Consider the following 17,866-nt stretch of genomic DNA (forward strand, 5'->3'; position numbering starts at 1 on the left):
GGGGAAAATATGGAGGGAGAAGGTTTGCTAGACAGACTCATGGTCAGATAAGCAGGCTTTAGGCTGCAATTTTCATCCCCACCCCTATACTCCTCTTGTCCCCACCAAAGCATCTATGGGATCTAGCCTTCCTGCAGGAAAAGCAGAGTCAACCCTTAACCTCCCCACTGAAGCTGGGATCCATTTGAAGGGGAACAGACTATAGATGATCCCTTAGAATTTTCCCAAACCTCCCAATGTGACCCCCTCCCCCTACATATTTCCTCATGTATAAGATGCTCCCATGTATAAGATGCTCCCGTGTATAAGATGCACCTTAATTTTGGGGTCCAAAATTTGAAAATAAATTACATAAAGTTATTGAACTTAAGTTTTATTCATCATGAAATTCAAGGACCTTCTGCTCATAGCTTTCGGGTAAGTCTGGTGTGTGGATCCATGCTTAATTCTTCTGGCCTCCTCCTGAACCATCTTTGTGAACCCAGGAATTCTACTTGCCCTTGGATCTTCAATCTATCTCCTTAATTCCCTCTCTAACTCAGGCCACTCTGCTGACTCACCTCTCATGGCCTTCTTTTGCCATGGTGTTTTCAGTAGGGTTTCTTTTTTCCCATAGCTAGTCTTGGATTGTTTTCTGAGTTGGAAGAGGACCAAACTGAATTCAGCAGCACGGATTTACATTCACTTTTTTATTTTTAGGCTTTTGCAAGGCAAATGGGTTTAAGTGGCTTGCCCAAGGTCACACAGCTAGGTAATTATTAAGTGTCTGAGGTTGGATTTGAACTCAGGTCCTCTTGACTCCAGGGCTCTGGTGCTCTATCCACTGTGCCACCTAGCCACCCCTACATTCACTTTTGCAAACTGAATCACTTTGAATTTGAATTCAGCACTAGATGAAACTCTTTTCTGAGCCATTTCTGGGCAGAACGTGGCAAAATGTAACCTAATATAGCAGTAACAAATGTGAAACAATGAGTACAAAATCAACAAGCAAGAAAAAGTGGGAAATGCAAGTAAAAAAATCTACAACCACTGTATAAAACACTCAGCTTTTAGACCCCAAATTTTTCAAAGAAGGGTGCATCTTATACATGGGGTAATATGAGATACTTAGAATAGACTCAAGATGTATCTTGTATTTAGATGTATCTTTTATTTCTCCAGTCCCCACCACCAACAAAAAAAAATGTATATCATTCAGGTGATGTCTGAATTTCAATCTAGCTATATATATATATATCAATGCCAGGACTTCAACTTTTATCTTCTGACTCAAAGGTCAGCTTACTATTCGTCCTTTCAATTATAATTAGATGGGCCAAAAAGAAGTTTGAATAATAATCTCTTCAAAACTCCCAAAACATTAAAGTGCTGTTTTTTTTTAGGTCAAGTGGTGAAACAGTGGGGCCACCAAGGCAATGAAACAATGATTTCAATGAATGAAACTGAACAAATTAGCCTTTACTGAAAAAGGAGGCCCTCATCCAAATTTTCTCTTAAAAAGCCTGGACATATGCCATCAGTTCATGACTAATGCACTTGCTTTGAGAGGTCTAATTCTGATTCACTAAGCATTTATTGATCACCCCAGATCTATGCATTTTGGATAATACAGAATATATAATAGGATCTCTTTCTTTATGGAGCTTATAATCTTTTTTGAGCAGAAAAGGCAATGAAATAGAGAACAATATAGGATATTCTATCCAGATGACCTGTGATCTCATCAATGTGGACATTTCCTCTAGTGATATAGATTGTCATTCACATGGCTGTCCTTCCTGTGCAATTCTCATCTATGTTCTCCCATAAGATTTGTATGGTTCCAATGGAGCACCTAACATTTCTTGAGTCTCAAAGGAACATTCCTCTTCTTGCTGCTATCTTTATATAGACTTGTAGACTTGTGTCCTGTTTCTGAAATGTACTCCTTTTTCCCTTCCAGCTCTTAGAACTCTTCCTTCAAAATTCATGTCAAGTACCTTCCTTTTACATAAAGATGTTTCTGATTCCCCTAAGTTGCAAGGGCCTGTCCCTTGAAATGACCTTATACTTACCATATATATATGTATATATATATATATATATATATATATATATATATATATATAATACTTATATAGGGTGTCCTAAAAGTTTTTTTAGGTTTTTTTGCAAGGCAAATGGGGTTAAGTGGCTTGCCCAAGGCCACACAGCTAAGTAATTATTAAGTGTCTGAGACCGGATTTGAACCCAGGTACTCCTGACTCCAGGGCCGGTACTTTATCCACTGCACCACCTAGCTGCCCCTCCTAAAAGTCTTACACTGAAAACTACACCAAGACTTTTGGGACACCTAAGCTTGTGTAGGTTTCTCTGATGAAATTCAAACTCCCTGAGAACAAGGTTGGCTTCAGTTTTGTCTTTTTTTATCCAGGGTGAGAAATTTTTAAAAATAAAATTTATTTTAATAAATGTTTATTAAACTGGAGAAGGAAATAGCAAGCCACTCCTGTATCTTTGTCAAGAAAACTCAAATGGGATCATGCAGAGTCAGACATGACTGAAAAAATGACTAAACAACAATGATAGCAATGAATACACATGTATGTATTACACACATATTTATGGATAGAGTAAAGTAACTTGCCCAGGGGTCACAAAGCCAACATGTATCATAGCAATGGGACTTGAACCCAGGTCTTCCTAAGTCCAGGAGTTTTCCATTACACATTACTGTCTCTCCTATGTGTGTTTGAGTGTATAACTATAATATGTGTAATATAATCTTTCATCTCTGCCAGGGGTGGGGAATCTTTTTTCTACCAAGGGCCATTTGGATATTTGTAACATCATTCAAGAGCCATATGAGAGGATTAATTAAATGTTTGATTAAATATGGATTTTGAGTCCTGTCTTAGCAATCTCACACCAATACGACCTGCTGGCTGGAACTTCACTGCCCCTGATCTATGCATATGCCTCCATGTATGTATGTATTTATAGTCTTAAAAACTATTGTCTAGACTTTGAGGAACTAAGTTCAAATCCTACCTGGGGTCTTGGCATGATGCTCTTTTCTCCTACAGACATCTTCCCCCAGGCCTAGGAATCTGTCTCTCCTCAACTCCGCCCCCTGGCTTCTCTGATTTCCTTCAAGTCTCAGCTAGTCTCGTCTGACAGGGCTGGAAGTCTCCCTGGCCCCTCCAAAGGTCATTATGTATACTGTACTCCTGACTCTGAGTTGTTGTAGTTCATATGGGTCTTCCTATGTCAACAAGTATTTATTAATCCCTAAGGAAATGGCAAGCCATGCCAGTATCTATTCCAACAAAATCCCCAATGGAGTCATAGAAAGTCAGGTGCAACTGAAAAATGAATGACAACAGCAAAAAATGTACTAGGCACTGTCTAAATGATGAGAACAAAAAGAAAAGTAAAATCACAGTGCCTGCCCACACGGAGCTTATATTCTAACAAGGGAGTCAACACACAAATAAATAACTGGCCAGACAAGATGCAGACAGTATTAATAGCAGGTATTAATTGCATTAAAGAGCACTGGGAAGGACTCTTGCAGAAGAGATTTTAGTTATTTTATGAAGGAAGTCAAGGAAATTAGGAGGTGGGGGTGAGGAGAAAGAGCATTTCAAGTACGGAAGCAGCCATACTCCAAGCTGGGAGTCAGGAAATTCTGCAGTCAGAAAATACAGTAAGACTGGTGCTGCTGTGTCAGAAATTATTTGGGCATTAGGTGGCACAGTGGATAGAGTGCTGGGCCTGAAGTCAGGAAGATTCATTTTTCCTGAGTTCACATCCAACCTCAGACACTAACTGTGGGATCTTGTTTTGCCTCGGTTCTTTCATCTATCTATTCATACCTAGATATAGGTAGGTATATAGAGATGGATAAAGATATATTTCTGTCCTCTGACACTGCCCCCACTCTGGTGCAGGTTCACCTCTCACCTGGACTGATGCAATAACCTGCTGTTGGGTCCACTTGCCACAAGTTTCTTCCTCACTCCAGTCCATTCTCCATTCAGCTATCAAACCAATCTCACCTAGAGGTGAATTTGTCACCTCTCTACTCAAACTCCAGTAGCTCCCTATTACTTGCAGGATGAAATATAACATTATCTGCCATTTAAATCCCTTCATATCTTTGGGGTTTTTTTTGTTTTTGTTTTTTCATTATTTATTTATTTTTAATTCTCATTTTGTACAAATGTTTTTTTTACATTAATAAAATATACTTGTTTAAGAGTAAACAAAATACCCCCCCCCTCATGAATATAGACTTGCTTGGGCAATAAAGTAAAGGGGAGAGAAAAAAAATAATAGTAATAATTGTAGGTATGGCCAGGTGGTACAATGGACGAAGCACCCAGCCCTGGAGCCACGAGCACCCGAGCCGTGTGACATGCAAGCCACCTGATCCCCACTGCCCTCCAAAAACCAAAAAGAAGAAAAAAAAAGACCCAAAATAAAATAAAATAGTAATAATAGTAGGGGTGGCTGGGTGGCAGACAGAGCATTGGCCCTTGAGCCAGGAGCACCTGGGTCCAAATCCGGCCTCAGACACCCAACAATCACCCTGCTATGTGGCCCTAGGCAGGCCACCCAGCCCCATTTGCCCTGCACCCTCCCCCAAATAATAATAATAATAAAAAATGTGCTTCAGTCTTTGTTCCAACACCAACAACTCTGTCATGGGTGGATCGCATTCTTTATGGTAAGTCCATCGCAAAAGTTGCTTCCATAATTTTCCAACGTTGCCATTGCTGATCGCTACTCCCTCCTTTCTTATTTCTCCACTACCATGTACTATATTTTCTCTCTCCTTTCACTCTGACTATGCTGTAGGGTCGCTGAGTGGCACAGCAGACAGATCCCTGGTTCTGGGGCCAAGAAGCCCTAAGGCCCCATACCACCCCTTAGGCCCAGAATCCACCTGGCCCCATGGTCCTGGACAGGCCTTCCAATCCCAGCCCCTTGCAAGAAGTAAAAAAGAAAATGTGTTATATCTGACCACTCTCCCTCCATGGTCCATCCCCACCCCTTCCCCCTCCTTCTTACTCCAGATGTCTATACCCCATTGAGTATATATGCTGTTTCCTCTCCTAGCCACCTCTAATGAGAGCAAAGTTTCCCTCATTCCCCCTTGCCTCCCCCCTTCCATATCATTGCAATAGCTCATTGTAATAAAAAAAACTTATTATAGGAAATATCTTGGCCTATTCCCCCTCTCCTTTTTCTTTCTCCCATTACATTTCCCTTTTTTTCTATTGACTCCATTTTTACACCATATTTTATCTTCGAATTCAGCTTTCTCCTGTGCTTCAACTATAAGAGCTCCCTCTACCTGCTCTATTAACTGAGGTTTATATGAGTATTATCAGTGTCATTTGTCTATGCAGGAATACATGCAGTTCATCCTCATTAAGTCCCTCATATTTTCCCCCTCTCCTCCAATCTCCATGCTTCACCTGAGTCCTGTATCTGAAGATCAAACCTTCTGTTCAGTTCTGGCCATTCCAAAAGAACATTTGAAATTCCCCTGGTTCATTGAAAGTCCATCTTTTTTCCTGGAAGAGAACATTCAGTCTTGCTGGGTAGTTCATTCTTGGCTGCATTCTAAGCTCTTTTGCCTTCCAGTATATTATATTCCAAGCCCTATGAGCTTCCAATGTAGTTGTTGCTAAGTCCTGTGTGATCCTGACTGCAGCTCCACGATATTTGAACTGTGTCCTTCTGGCTGCTTGTAATATTTTCTCTTTGACTTGGGAGTTCTGGAACTTGGCTATAATATTCCTGGGGGTTGGTGTTTTGGGATCTCTTTCTCTGGGGGATTGGTGGATTCTCTCCATTTCTATTTTGCCCTCTGCTTCTAGAATATCAGGGCAATTTTCCTGTAGTAATTCTTTCTTTTCCTGATCATGAATTTCAGGTATGCCAATAATTTTTAAATTATCTTTCCTAAGTCTGTTTTCCATATCAGTTGTTTTTTCAATGAGATATTTCACATTTTCTTCTAATTTTTCATTTTTTTTGGTTTTGAAGTATTGATTCCTGATTTCTGATAAATTCATCAGTCTCCCTGAATTCTATTCTTTGTCTGAAGGATTTGTTCTCCTCAGAGAGTTTTCTTATCTTTTTCCATCTGGCCAATTTTGCTTTTTAAAGCATTCTTCTCCTCAATAACTTTTTGAACTGTTTTATCCATTTGACCTAAGCTGGTTTTTAGCATGCTATTTTCTTCAGCATTTTTTTGGATTTCCTTGACTAAGCTGCTGACTTCATTTTCATGTTTTTCCTGCATCTCTCTCCTTTCTTTTCCCAGTTTTTCTTCCAACTCCCTCATTTGATTTTCAAAGTCTTTTTTGAGCTTTGTCATAGCCTGAGCCCAATTTCTGTTTTTCTTGAAGTCTTTAGATGCAGGAGCTTGTGCTTCCTCATCTTCAGACTGAGTATTTTGATCCTTCTTAGGCTCATATGCAAAATATTTCTCAATGGTCTTCCTCTTGTTTCTCTGCTTGCTCATTTTCCCAGCCTGGGCCTGGTTTTGGGGGTGCTTCCTGAGCTTTTGGGACACTCCCACAAGGGTCTCAGTATGTGAGGCTCTGTCCTCCCTCCTGGTTTGTGAATGACCATAAGCATCCCCCTCTGCCACGGGGCTGAGGTGGGGGGGGGGGCCCTGCTGTTCTAAGGTGGGGGGCCTAGACTGGGATCAGGATCTGAATGTGGTCAGAGCCCCACAGTCCTGTTCCAGGGGCAGAGGATAGAGCTCTGCAGTCTCTCTTCACTCCCCTCCCTCAGCTCAATCAATCCCTTCATATCTTGACCATTTTCTACTTTTGCAATATTGCTGCCCAGTTGTGCCTGACTCTATATGACCCCACTTGAGATTTTCTTGGCAAAGATCCTGGAGTGGTTTGCCATTTCTTTACCCAGCCCATTTTACAGATAGAGGCTCAGAGGTATTAAAGGTTAGTGCCAAAGTCAGTATACAAAGTCCGAGTCAAACATTCTTTTCACTTTCCACTATTGCTTCCCAGGATATGAATGAATGAAAAAGTAAAGAAAATGCCTACTATGGGTGGCATTGATATTGTTGTTAAATTGTTTCAGTAATGTCTGATTCTTTGTGACCCCATTTGGCTTTTCTTGGCAAAGATACCAAGTGGTTTGTAATTTCCTTTTCCAACTCATTTTATAGGTGAGGAAACTGAGGTAAACCCAGTTAAGTGAGTTGCCCAGAGTCACCCAGCTAATATATGTCTGAGGTTGAATTTAATTTTAGAAAGATGAGCCTTCCTGACTCCTGGACAGGCTCTATCTACTTTGACCCCTAGCTGCCCAGAGATACCTAATTTGCCCTCAAGGAGCTGGCATTCTAGATAGTTACTATGTAAGGGAATTCTGGACTAGAGATTTTTGTATCATGTGAATGGAGCCACAGGACAGTCAAATGCCATGCCATTTCCATCAATAAAGATTTATGGATTTTGTTACTCTTCTCAGAACAGGAGCAAAGTTAGGTACTGACTTATTGGAGAATGTCTGGATAAGATGTGAAGCAGGGTATAGGGAGATCTAGGTATGACCCTGGAATGTGCAGGGAATTGACCTTTAAACAGTAAAGTACACGTATGTCTTCAAGTCTTTGATTTGGGCATTGCTGGGAGCCATTCCGAGGTCAAGAAGGTAAGTAAGGGCTAGGGGTTTGGGATCTAGTTTGGGAGAAGGAAGTGAATTAAAGGGCAAGGTAAACTAAGCTGATTCCCAAGGGTCCCAAAGAAGATGTCCACTTTTCCCCCTAAGTTTGCTAAGGAGCTATGGTTATATTAAGGGTAGGAGACTCTGTTTTTTGTTGGGGTTTTTTTTTTCACTTTTAGGGAAGTTAGGAAGGGGACTGGGCAGGTTAGAGGAAGCCTGTCTGAAGCACATACAAAGCTTGTGCCTGAGATTGCATTCCTGCAGGCCCAGAGCTTCCTGTTCTCGGTCTGCTACATTCCTGACCCACAGTCACTACAGAGACAGCTGGGCCCCTCTAGGAATCTGGTCTCACATTCCCCAGATTCAGGGCAAGGATCTCACAGTCCTATTCTCTCTCTTATCTACTTCTGAGGGATTTTCTTTTCTTCTGTCCCTTTCTTGAGAAACCAGTGAACTCTGTTCTTGGCTCTAGGCATCTTCTCTCCCTCATCCATTCCAACAATCTGCTTCTTGGAATGAGAAGGGGAGTCCTTGGAATCTGAGTGGAGAGGGAGTAAAAGTGAGACTTGGGGGGTCTCCCTGTAGTTTTACTATTAACATAGTTACAGACTGGAGTCTTGCCCCCCTCTCTCCTTTAGCCCTTCTGGCTTTAGATTGGATCAACTCCAGTTCTGCCTGGAAAAGACATTTCTTCTGTCTCCTCAGTAGAATCTATTTCTCCCATCCCAGGGGAAAGGGGGTAGAGTGGAATTTGACCCGGCCTAAAAATAAGAATAATGTTTTGCATGTGTATATCAATCTCATTCCTCTAAGGGAGTCCTGGCTTATGTTATCATTATCTCCATTCTTCGGATAAGAGAAGTGTTAGGTCATTTCAAGCCTAGGTAGTTCCTAGACTAACAGGTCTTCTGACTGAAGAATGACATTAAGATATTTATTCAGGTCATTTAGTAAGTGCTTATTTTGTGCAAAGCCTCTGGTTGGAACTAGAGGGAACTATGTATTACCACACTCTTCCCTCCTGGAGGTCACAATCTTTCCTTTAGAACCACAAGGAACTCTAGGCTTCCTTCTCTTTACACATCTCTTCCCTTGGTTATGTTTATTCTAGAAGTGGATAGTGTTCTTTTCTTTTTTTATAGCTGAGGACACTTAAGTCCAGGGATGGGGGGGGGGGTTGGAAAATGAGGTTAGAATGCTCCCTTCCCCTGGTGAGGCCTATTAGGCACCATTAGGCCCACCCTCTATTTTAGGTCTTATTTTCTGGGTTCCAATTTCAGTTCAGCTTTCGGTTTTGTAAGGGACCCAGCTGTCTGGGTAGCTGAAGGAGTCCTTATCGACTAGGATTAGGCTAGCGGGCTGGAGAGGAAAACAGGAGTGTTTAATCCCGGGCCCACCTGCTTCTCTCCCCTCTCCCATCTTCGGGTTCATTCATCCACAGGCTCCCCCACCACCACCACCACGGCAGTTGCCTCAGGCTCACATTTCCCCCACCTGTCCCCAATTTTCCCCTTAAGCCTGAGGGGACCTTGCAGGATTCCCACTGCAACTCAGCGCATTCGCCTCCCCCTCCTTCCCCCAATTCTGGCCTCCTCCTCCTCCCCCTCTCCCCACCTTTCCCCTCCCCCTCCCCAGCCCTTCCAGGCTAGGAGTGTCCCAGGGCCGCACCCTGTCCGGGCAGCGGGGGCTCACTGCCGGGACTGGCCACTCTGTCCTCCTCCGGCGCTGCACTTGTGGCTGCCGACACTCCGAGCCTGGCCATGTTGGGGAGGCGCCGGGTCTTCACCCTAAAACCACTTGGCCACCAGGGTGAGTCACTAACCTGCCCCATTTCCAGCCCCTGCCTCTGTCCCTGTCCTCCTGCCCTGCCCCAGTCCCAGTCCGTGCCCCGCCTCTGCCCCAGCCCCAGCCCCTGCCCCTGCCCCTGCCCCAGCGCGGGGTGCCCGAGTCGGTGCTGCTGGGGTGCCGGGAAGCTCCTGGAGTACTCCTGGGGTGGGGGCGTCCCCATCCCATCTGTCTGTGCCCGTCTTCCCTTCGGATGGGGCTGTCTCCCGGGGCAGGTCTGGGACCTGCACCCTTCCCCGGACTCTGGTTTCGAGCTGAGGAGCTCTGAGCCACGCCCCAGAACCCCCAGGCCTCGAAACTCCCACCACGTTGTGGACCCCACGTTGGGGGGTCCTGGCTTATGTTATCAGATTAGACCTACCTGGATTTCTGGAACTAACTACCCTTCCCCCTTTTCTTTGTATCTCTTCTTGAGACACCCCCCACCCCTGCTCTAACTTCGAAGCTTACCTGTCCCAAGTCAAATAGGACCAGAATTTCCCTTGGCCAGTCTTTAACTTTGTGTTAATTAGAAAAATAAACAGCTTTGCGGGTTGCAGACTCAAAACCTCTTCCATTCCCTCCTCCCCAATCCCCCCCTGCCCCTTTGAGGGCCTCTTTTACCCATCCGGCCACGGTTCCCTAGTGCTGGGCTCTCCTCCGAGCTTTCCTCATTTTTTTGCTCGTCCTTGGCCGTGGGACCTCTAGGGTTTTTCACTTCTCTTAATTGCTCTCATTTATAATTTCATTCGATTGTTTGCGATAGCTTCCAACCGGCTCTCTTGCTACCCCTCCCCCCACGTACCCCCTTTCCCCAGCTTGGGGAAGTAAGCCTATTTTGCCGCTTCCTTTACACCATCCTAGCGCCTCAGACCTTCCAGCCTTCAGGAACAAACCTCTCCTCTCCTCTCTTCCCCCTTCCCTGCCCCCAAACCCACCAAAAGTGTTCCGAGAAAATTTAGCAGAGTATTTTAGAAGTGATGGAGAATTGTACATACAGGGATTGAGAATGGGGCAGGTGGGGGGAGGGAAATGACCCATGATTCATGGTTTGGTCTTACCCAGAGGTAATGTTTATAATGAGAGTTTTGTCTATAGTTATGTTTCTGGAATGCATAAATTTATTGCAAACCTCTCTCTGCTGGTGTCTAGAGTGGTACAGCAGAAACAGTGTTAACTAAGTCACAGGGCCTGGGTTCAAACCCCAGCTCCACCCTTCCTACCTATTAGACTTTAGACAAATCATTTAGTGACTCTAAGCCTCAGTTTCCTCATCTATAAAATGAGAAGGTTCACTAGCTAACCTCTAAGGTCTACTCCAAATCGATGCTAAACAATAAGTATATAAGACCTACTATATAGTATGATATAGCATGTATCATACTATAATCCATAATCCTAAAGTAACTAGACATCACAGAGGACAGAACGCTGAACCTGATGTCAGGAAGAGCTGAATTCAAGTTGTGACCTAAGACAACTTATTTAGCTGTGTGACCCTGAGTAGGGTACTCAACCTCTGTCTGACTCAATTTTTTCATCTGTAATATGTAGATAATAATAATATTAACACCTACTTTACAGGGGACAAAATGATGTAATATTTGCAAAGTGCTTTGTAAAACTTAAGGTATTTGTGACTGACCCTTTATGCCCCCATATGGGATTTTCTTGGCAGAGATTTGGAAGTGTTGACCATTTCCTTCTCTGGCTCTTATGCTTTTTTAGTATCGTTAGTGTTGTTGTTATATTCTGATAGCTGATCTGGAGTGGGGGTGACCCTTGATCTAGCAGTTGTCATCTGAGGACCAGCCAAGTGAAGCGTCCATTACCAAACGATGACTTCTTTGACCTCAGCCAAGAGCTGAAGATAGTCCTACATATAAAGGCATTTCAATTCAGGATCATTCAAGGGAGCAAATACATCTTTGAAGTATTAAAGTATTTATTAATTTACTTTTGGTATTTAATTGTTTTAGAGGCAAATAGGATTAAGTGACTTGCCCAGGGTCATAGCTAGTTAAGTGTATGAGGCTAGATTTGAACTCAAGTCCTCCTACTCCAGGGCCTGTGTTATATCCACTGAACCATTGAGCTTTCCCCCTGGTATTTAATTCAAAGAGATACAGCATAATGTGGTGAAGTGGATAGTGCGACAACTTTGCAGTTGGAAGTTTGAGGCTTAGGTTTTGCTACCAACACGTAGGTGGTAGCTGACTTCTCATATTCCCCCAGGCAGTTCTCTATGACATAGATCAGGACATAGACCTGGATAAAAAGAATTTTTAAATAAAAAAGGCATCATCTCTGTGTTGTCTAACTGAAAGTAGATAGTCTTCCTTTTAGCTTGGATGATTTTTTTTTTCATGGTAGATAAAAAAGTGGATACTTCACTTTACAAATTAGTTCACAGATAGAGAAATTGGAGAGTCAGTGCCTTAGACTATACCAGCTCTTAAGGAACTCTGGTGAGGAGATATGGGTTCCTAAAATCAGCACCCTTGGACCTGAGGGTAAGACTGACTAGTCTCTTTCTCCTCAGTTCTGTACAGGGCTGGTGAGCAGCTGGTAGATTTTTCTAGCTTTTTGGGCTGGATTTTCCAGCTGATTGGGATTAAGTCGTTCAAGTTCGTGAAAACTATTCTTAGACCTCTTTTGGAAATCTGTGATTTAAAGCTCTGGTTAAAGAAGCCTGTTGAATTTTTCTTTTTTCTTTTTCTTTTTTTTTTTTGTTAGGGGAAACCCTGGACTCTACACTTTTTCTTTCTCCCACTTTCATCCATGTGCATAAAAGCACTTTTTTTTTTTTTAAGATTTTGGCAAGGCAAATGGGGTTAAAGTGGCTTGCCCAAGGCCACACAGCTAGGTAATTATTAAGTGTCTGAGACCAGATCTGAACCCAGGTACTCCTGACTCCAGGGCCAGTGCTTTATCCACTGTGCCACCTAGCTGCCTGCATAAAAGCACTTTAACTCCAATCCTTATCTGCTCAGCTACTAGCATCTCTCTCTCAAATTGGGACATTTGAGTGGTGTCCTAGACTCCCAAGGATGTCCAACCTTTTAGCTCTTCTGGGCCACATCGCCTGACAAAAACTTGTCAAGTGTTGAATAATATATATTTATGACTACAATGTATCCTACATTACCAATGGGTAATGGGTACCAATGGATACGAACCTGCATGAATGGACTTTGGGTAGAGGCAGGAAGATGAGTTCAAAATTGGTCTCAGATATTTATTAGCATTCATTGGGCAAGTCACTTAACTCTATTTGCTTCAGTTTCCTCATCTATAAAATGAACTGGAGAAGGAAATGGCAAACCATTCCAGTATCTTTGCCAAGAAAACTCCAAATAGAATCACAAAGAAAAATGAACAATCTCAAATTGCCTTCTATCCTTCTATCTGTTTAGAATCTTTGCTTTTATTCATATATATATATATATACACACACACACACACACACACACACACACACATGTTGGTACCCCCAGTAGAATATAATGAATTCATGGAGGGCAGGGACAATTTCATACTTTTGTTTTTGCATCTCCAGAGTTTAGCACAATGCCCCACAGAGATCTAGTAAGTCCTTAAAAAATGCTTGATTGATGTAATCCAGTCTGACCTAGCAGGCATTTATTAAGGACCTAGTGTGAACAAAGCACCAGGATTAGGAACTGGAAATGTAAAGATAAAAATTTAAAAAAGAAGATTCTACCTTCAAGGAGTTTACATTCCATTTCTGTGTGTGTGTGAAAGAGAGAGAGAGAGAGAGAGAGAGAGAGAGAGAGAGAGAGAGAGAGAGAGAGAGAGGTGGAAGAGGGATTGGACCTAAGAACAATGAAAGTAGTAAGCTCTTCATTACTGGACATTTTCTGGTCAAGGCTTGTCAGTCACCAGTTGGCAATGTTCTGGAGCTACTTCATGTTCACATATCATTTTGACTTCATCCTAAGTCCTTTCCAGTTCAGAGATGCTGTCATCTCACTCAAGACTTCTTCCCTTAAGCAGTCTCCTCCCCTCGCCCACTCCTCCTGGGACACACCTTCCCATGGGAATGTGGTTTGGTCCAGGAATCTCAGGGGTGGGAACTTATATGGTCTCTGATGCTGGCTTTCCTCTGCAGATGGTGGTTGTGAGGAGCTTCTGGGTGGCTGTGTGGTGCTGGGTGCTAAGAGCATTTATCTTCATGTTCATGACATGCCCAGGGTACCCTCTAGTGAGCCCCAGGATGATGACTTCATGGTGAGATGCTCCAAGGAACAGGTTTCAAGGGACTCTGGAGTGGAAATGGGAGGAGGGGAAAGCCCTCCCTCCACTCCCCCTGGCTTTGCTCTGGACACTTCAAGCTTGGAGCTGGGTGGGAAGCCCAAGCTGGCCCCTGTCACGCAGGATGCCCCTCCGGACCTGGACCGGTTCCTGGCCAGCCAAAAACTAGAGCAAGTGGTGGCGAGGTCCCGCTGGCCTCGATCTTCAGCTACTACAGAATCCAAGTATTGGCAGCAGAGTGAGCAGAGACTTGAGGTGTCCCCAAAAGTAACTGAAGATCAGGGTGTAACTGAGGCAGAGGTTGGCTCACGGCCCAGCCCAGCAGAATCTGTGGTAAGTGCTGCAGAGGGAGATGTCAGGGAAGAGTTGCCAACTGTGGAGGGTATGGGAGAGACCCCTTTGCCCTTTAGCCTCTTTGACTCCTACTTCCTTCTCCATGAAACTTTCTTGGGGTGGAACCTGCTCTGAGGCATTTCCTGATCCTAATTGGTAGGTGTTGGCATAGCTTTATGACTCGACAGGTAGCTGGGGTTGTTTGCAACCTCCCCAAAGAGTGGGTGGGCAGGGGCACAGGTTCATCCTGATACTGACCCAGGCTGGGCAGTGGTAGTAGTGGGGAATGCTGTTTGACAGGGGTCTTTCATCCAAAGATTGATTCCCCACACCCTACTTCTCTCTTCCTTTCCCTGAAGCTAGGATTTTCTAACTCCTGGGGGGGGGGGGCTCAAGGAGAGGAAAGCAGATGTTAATACCTTACGGGGCTATGTCCAACAGGTAGTGGGCTGTGAGTCTGATGCCTGGGCTTGCCTCCCAGGGCAGGGGCTTCGATACTTGGAGCACCTGTGCTTGATGCTGGAGCGAATGGCCATGCTCCAACAGCTTCATCTGCAGCTCCAAGAGCAGTACCAACATATGCCAACTGTGAGTGAGGAGTGAGGAACATGGGAGTGGGGGATGACACAAGACCCTGGGGCCTGGTGTGGCAGGACATGTATCAGGGAGGGAGGTAGTAAAGCATGTTGGGGATGTGTCCAACAGTTCTGGGTAGGAACCTACATTATATTGAAAAGAGCAGTAGGTTCAGAGATAGGGGTGTCCCAGATTTGACTCCTGCTCCTGCTCCTGATTAGCTTTGTGGACTTGGAAAAGTCACGTAATTTTTCTGAGCCTCTATTACCTTTTCTATAAAATTGGAATAGTCATACCACTTGTCCTTACCAAATAGGGTTGCTAAGAGGACCAAATGAATTAATGTATGTATAAGCCATCAAGTGCTGTTTAAATTCCAGTTATTAATTGGATGGGGAGGCAGGGATTTTACAATGTTAGAGTGGGTCCCCTCACTGAAGAAAGGTTACAGATCTCTGTTTCTCCCTGGCACAGGACATGGAAGAGATGAATGAGAACTCAATTCTTGCTCCTTTACACCCTCGATGCTCTTCTGTACTGGGGTCTCAGGAATTTCAGAGTTCAGTTGAGAAGATAGGTAAATGGCAACTTGCTAAACATTTTCCTTTCTGGTCCACTGAAATTTCATATGCTAATCCTTTGCTCCACAGCAGGTCATTTTGGCTTCAAACCCCATAATCCTATTCTCATGTGCCCTGGTTAATCCAATGGCTTCCTCTTCCCTGCCCAGGTTAACCCAAGCCCCTTTCTTCACAGAGGAAGAGTCAGCTCTGCCTCAACGGGCAGATGTGCACAGTATGAGCACACCAAGTTTGCTAGAAGGACGAGCAGGGGCTGCCCACACAACCTCATCTTATGGACGGCACAGGGTAGGTGCTTATCTTGCTAGGAGCAAACCAATGGGAACTGGAGGACCTTGGAGCAGGAAGGTCAATATTAGGAATCCCTTGTAATAGCAGTTTCAGAAATGAGTGGTCCAGTGGGGCAAAGGATTTGTGAGGAGATAGAATATTTCGTAAGGTTCTAGATTTGAGGAAGGTGGGTCCTCACTGTGTCTTCATGATGATTCACCTTTTCTCCTATTTAGAATACTTCCTCCCATTGGAACAAAGTCAAAAGTTTGCTCAACAGGATCCGATGGAGGAGCCCTCGAGCTTCTGAATCTTCCCTTGCTCAAAACTCCCCTGCCCCCAGGTAAGTCTTGAGATCAGTTGGACAGTGGAGCTCAGCCAGAAGAGAGGAAAAGTGAGAGACAAGAGGAAGAACTAGAGTACTTGAAGTCTAGGCAATCACTACTCTTTTCAGAGCATGTTGCAGCTCAAATGGAACTTATAAATTGTCTAGAGATAGCCCAGCCTAGTGATCTGACCTGGGTTTGAATCCTGGCTCACATACCTAATTAGTTATGTGATATGAGAAAACTCAGTGAGCCTTAGTTTCCTAGCATATAAAATGAGGATAATAGTAGGCCCTTCTGAAGATCAAATGTGAGCTATTATTATTAGTCCATCTCACACATGATTAAACAGTGTTAGAGAATGTTGATGATGATGATAGCGATGACAGTTTGTGGTGGTTGTTCTGTGATTTCAGTCATGTCTGACTCTTTGTGACTCTAGGGTTTTCTTAGCAAAGGTATTAGAGTAGTTTGCCATTTCCTTTTCCTTTCCTATTCATTTTACAGGAAACAGAATAATACTCTATTGTGCCACCTAGCTGCCTTATGAAGATGATAGTTTGAATATTTAACATAAAGAATGATAGTAGACTATCAACTTACCCTTAGATTGTCTAAATTCCATTGAAGATAAGATGAGGAGGTGGGAATAATGATAATGATAATGATGGGGCAGAGCTCTGGGCCTGGAATCAGGGAAGACTTGCATTCGATTCCCACATCAGACACTTGCCAGCTATGGGACCCCGAGTATGTCACTTAACCTCTGTTTGCCTCGGTTTCCTCATCTGTAAAATGAGGATCATAACAAATGTGCCTCCCAGAGTAGCTGCGAGTATCAGATGAGGTAAAAGTTTTAAAAGTACTTTGCACAGTGTCTGGAACATAGAAAAAACATGTTAGTTATGATGATGATAAGAAGAAGAGACACTTAGGTAGCACTTTAAAGTTTATAAAGGGAGTTTAAGGCTCACAACAGCCCTGTGAAATGGGTTCTAAAGTAAAGTATCATAAGATGATCCCCCTTTTACAGGTGAGGAAACTGATGCTCTATGAGCTTCGGTTTCTTTACCGGTAAAAAGGTGAACAAATGTTCCTGGTTATTGCAGTTGTTTTTTTTCTCACCTGATTTCCATCTCCTTTCTTTGCAGGAGAAATTCAAAGGAACTTCCAGGAAGTCCTCTACACTACCCCCAACGGAGAGCCTTTGTGCCAAATCTGGTGGCAAAGAAACAGGGAGTCAAGAACTTCTCAGTTATTTGAATCGTCCTTCTGTCCCCCCTGGCACATCATGGGTGGAATAGCACCCCCCCCCCCCCCCCATGCATCGGCTTTTACCTGAGCTTAATCAATTCCTTACCATGATCGGTAGCTTGGAGCGGTGTCCTTGGCCTGAGAGCTGGATCTCCCCCCTTCAAGATCTCTGGGAAATGGGGCTTTCGGACGCTTCAGGGAAGCACGCTTCATTCCGTCGCTCCTCCACAGATCTCAACCCTTCTGAACTCGGCATGCTTTCTTCCTCGAGTTCCTTCGGTCGGGAGCCGTCACCGCCCTTTGGTCGAGGGGCTGCCGAGCGCCTTCGGGCACGGACAGCGGCCGGCACCGGGCCCATGCTCGGGAGGACCGCCGCGGAGGTGGGGTCCTGCGGCCTGCAGCACCCCCGCCGGCGTCCCTGGCGCTGAGGGATGGGAACGCACTCGCTGGTTGTCTCTGTGCGGAGCGCGTGTGTTGCTCCGACCCCACGGGCCCTGCGTCTTGTGGCGGCCGTGGGTTTCTATGTCATTACATGTTTATACGTGACCGGCGTCAGTGTGGACAGCCCCTGCCTTCGCCGGTTACACTTGGTTTCTTAGGTTTTTGCAAGGCAAATGGGGTGAAGCGGCTGCGCGAGGCCGCATTTGAACTCGGGTTCCCTTCGCCGTTCTGGGGAGACCCCGGCTCGGGGCGGCCCCACACCGCTTGCTCCGTCCGGTCCGGGGGGAG

The 17,866-nt window shown here is 44.4% G+C and overlaps 1 protein-coding gene across 1 annotated transcript; it reads left to right on the forward strand.

Annotated features, from left to right (window-relative positions):
- Positions 1–9,370: 9,370 nt before the first annotated feature.
- On the forward strand, positions 9,371–17,146 carry C1H8orf58 (chromosome 1 C8orf58 homolog). The gene is made up of 7 exons (XM_074209155.1): positions 9,371–9,507; positions 13,655–14,130; positions 14,572–14,718; positions 15,181–15,283; positions 15,463–15,575; positions 15,794–15,900; positions 17,035–17,146. Exons 1-7 carry the CDS (start codon positions 9,459–9,461, stop codon positions 17,144–17,146), a joined length of 1,107 nt encoding a protein of 368 aa, XP_074065256.1. The 5' UTR covers positions 9,371–9,458.
- Positions 17,147–17,866: the final 720 nt, after the last annotated feature.

The sequence above is a fragment of the Macrotis lagotis genome, chromosome 1, assembly GCF_037893015.1.
Source record: "Macrotis lagotis isolate mMagLag1 chromosome 1, bilby.v1.9.chrom.fasta, whole genome shotgun sequence".
Taxonomy (NCBI): domain Eukaryota; kingdom Metazoa; phylum Chordata; class Mammalia; order Peramelemorphia; family Peramelidae; genus Macrotis; species Macrotis lagotis.

What these genes read in the sequence shown, in the direction of transcription:
- C1H8orf58 (XM_074209155.1), top strand. Translation starts at nt 9,459, where the DNA reads ATGTTGGGGAGGCGCCGGGTCTTCACCCTAAAACCACTTGGCCACCAG. An exon ending in AAAACCACTTGGCCACCAGG is followed by an intron (nt 9,508 to 13,654) that starts GTGAGTCACTAA and finishes TTTCCTCTGCAG; the next exon opens with ATGGTGGTTGTGAGGAGCTT. An exon ending in CAAAACTCCCCTGCCCCCAG is followed by an intron (nt 15,901 to 17,034) that starts GTAAGTCTTGAG and finishes CTTTCTTTGCAG; the next exon opens with GAGAAATTCAAAGGAACTTC.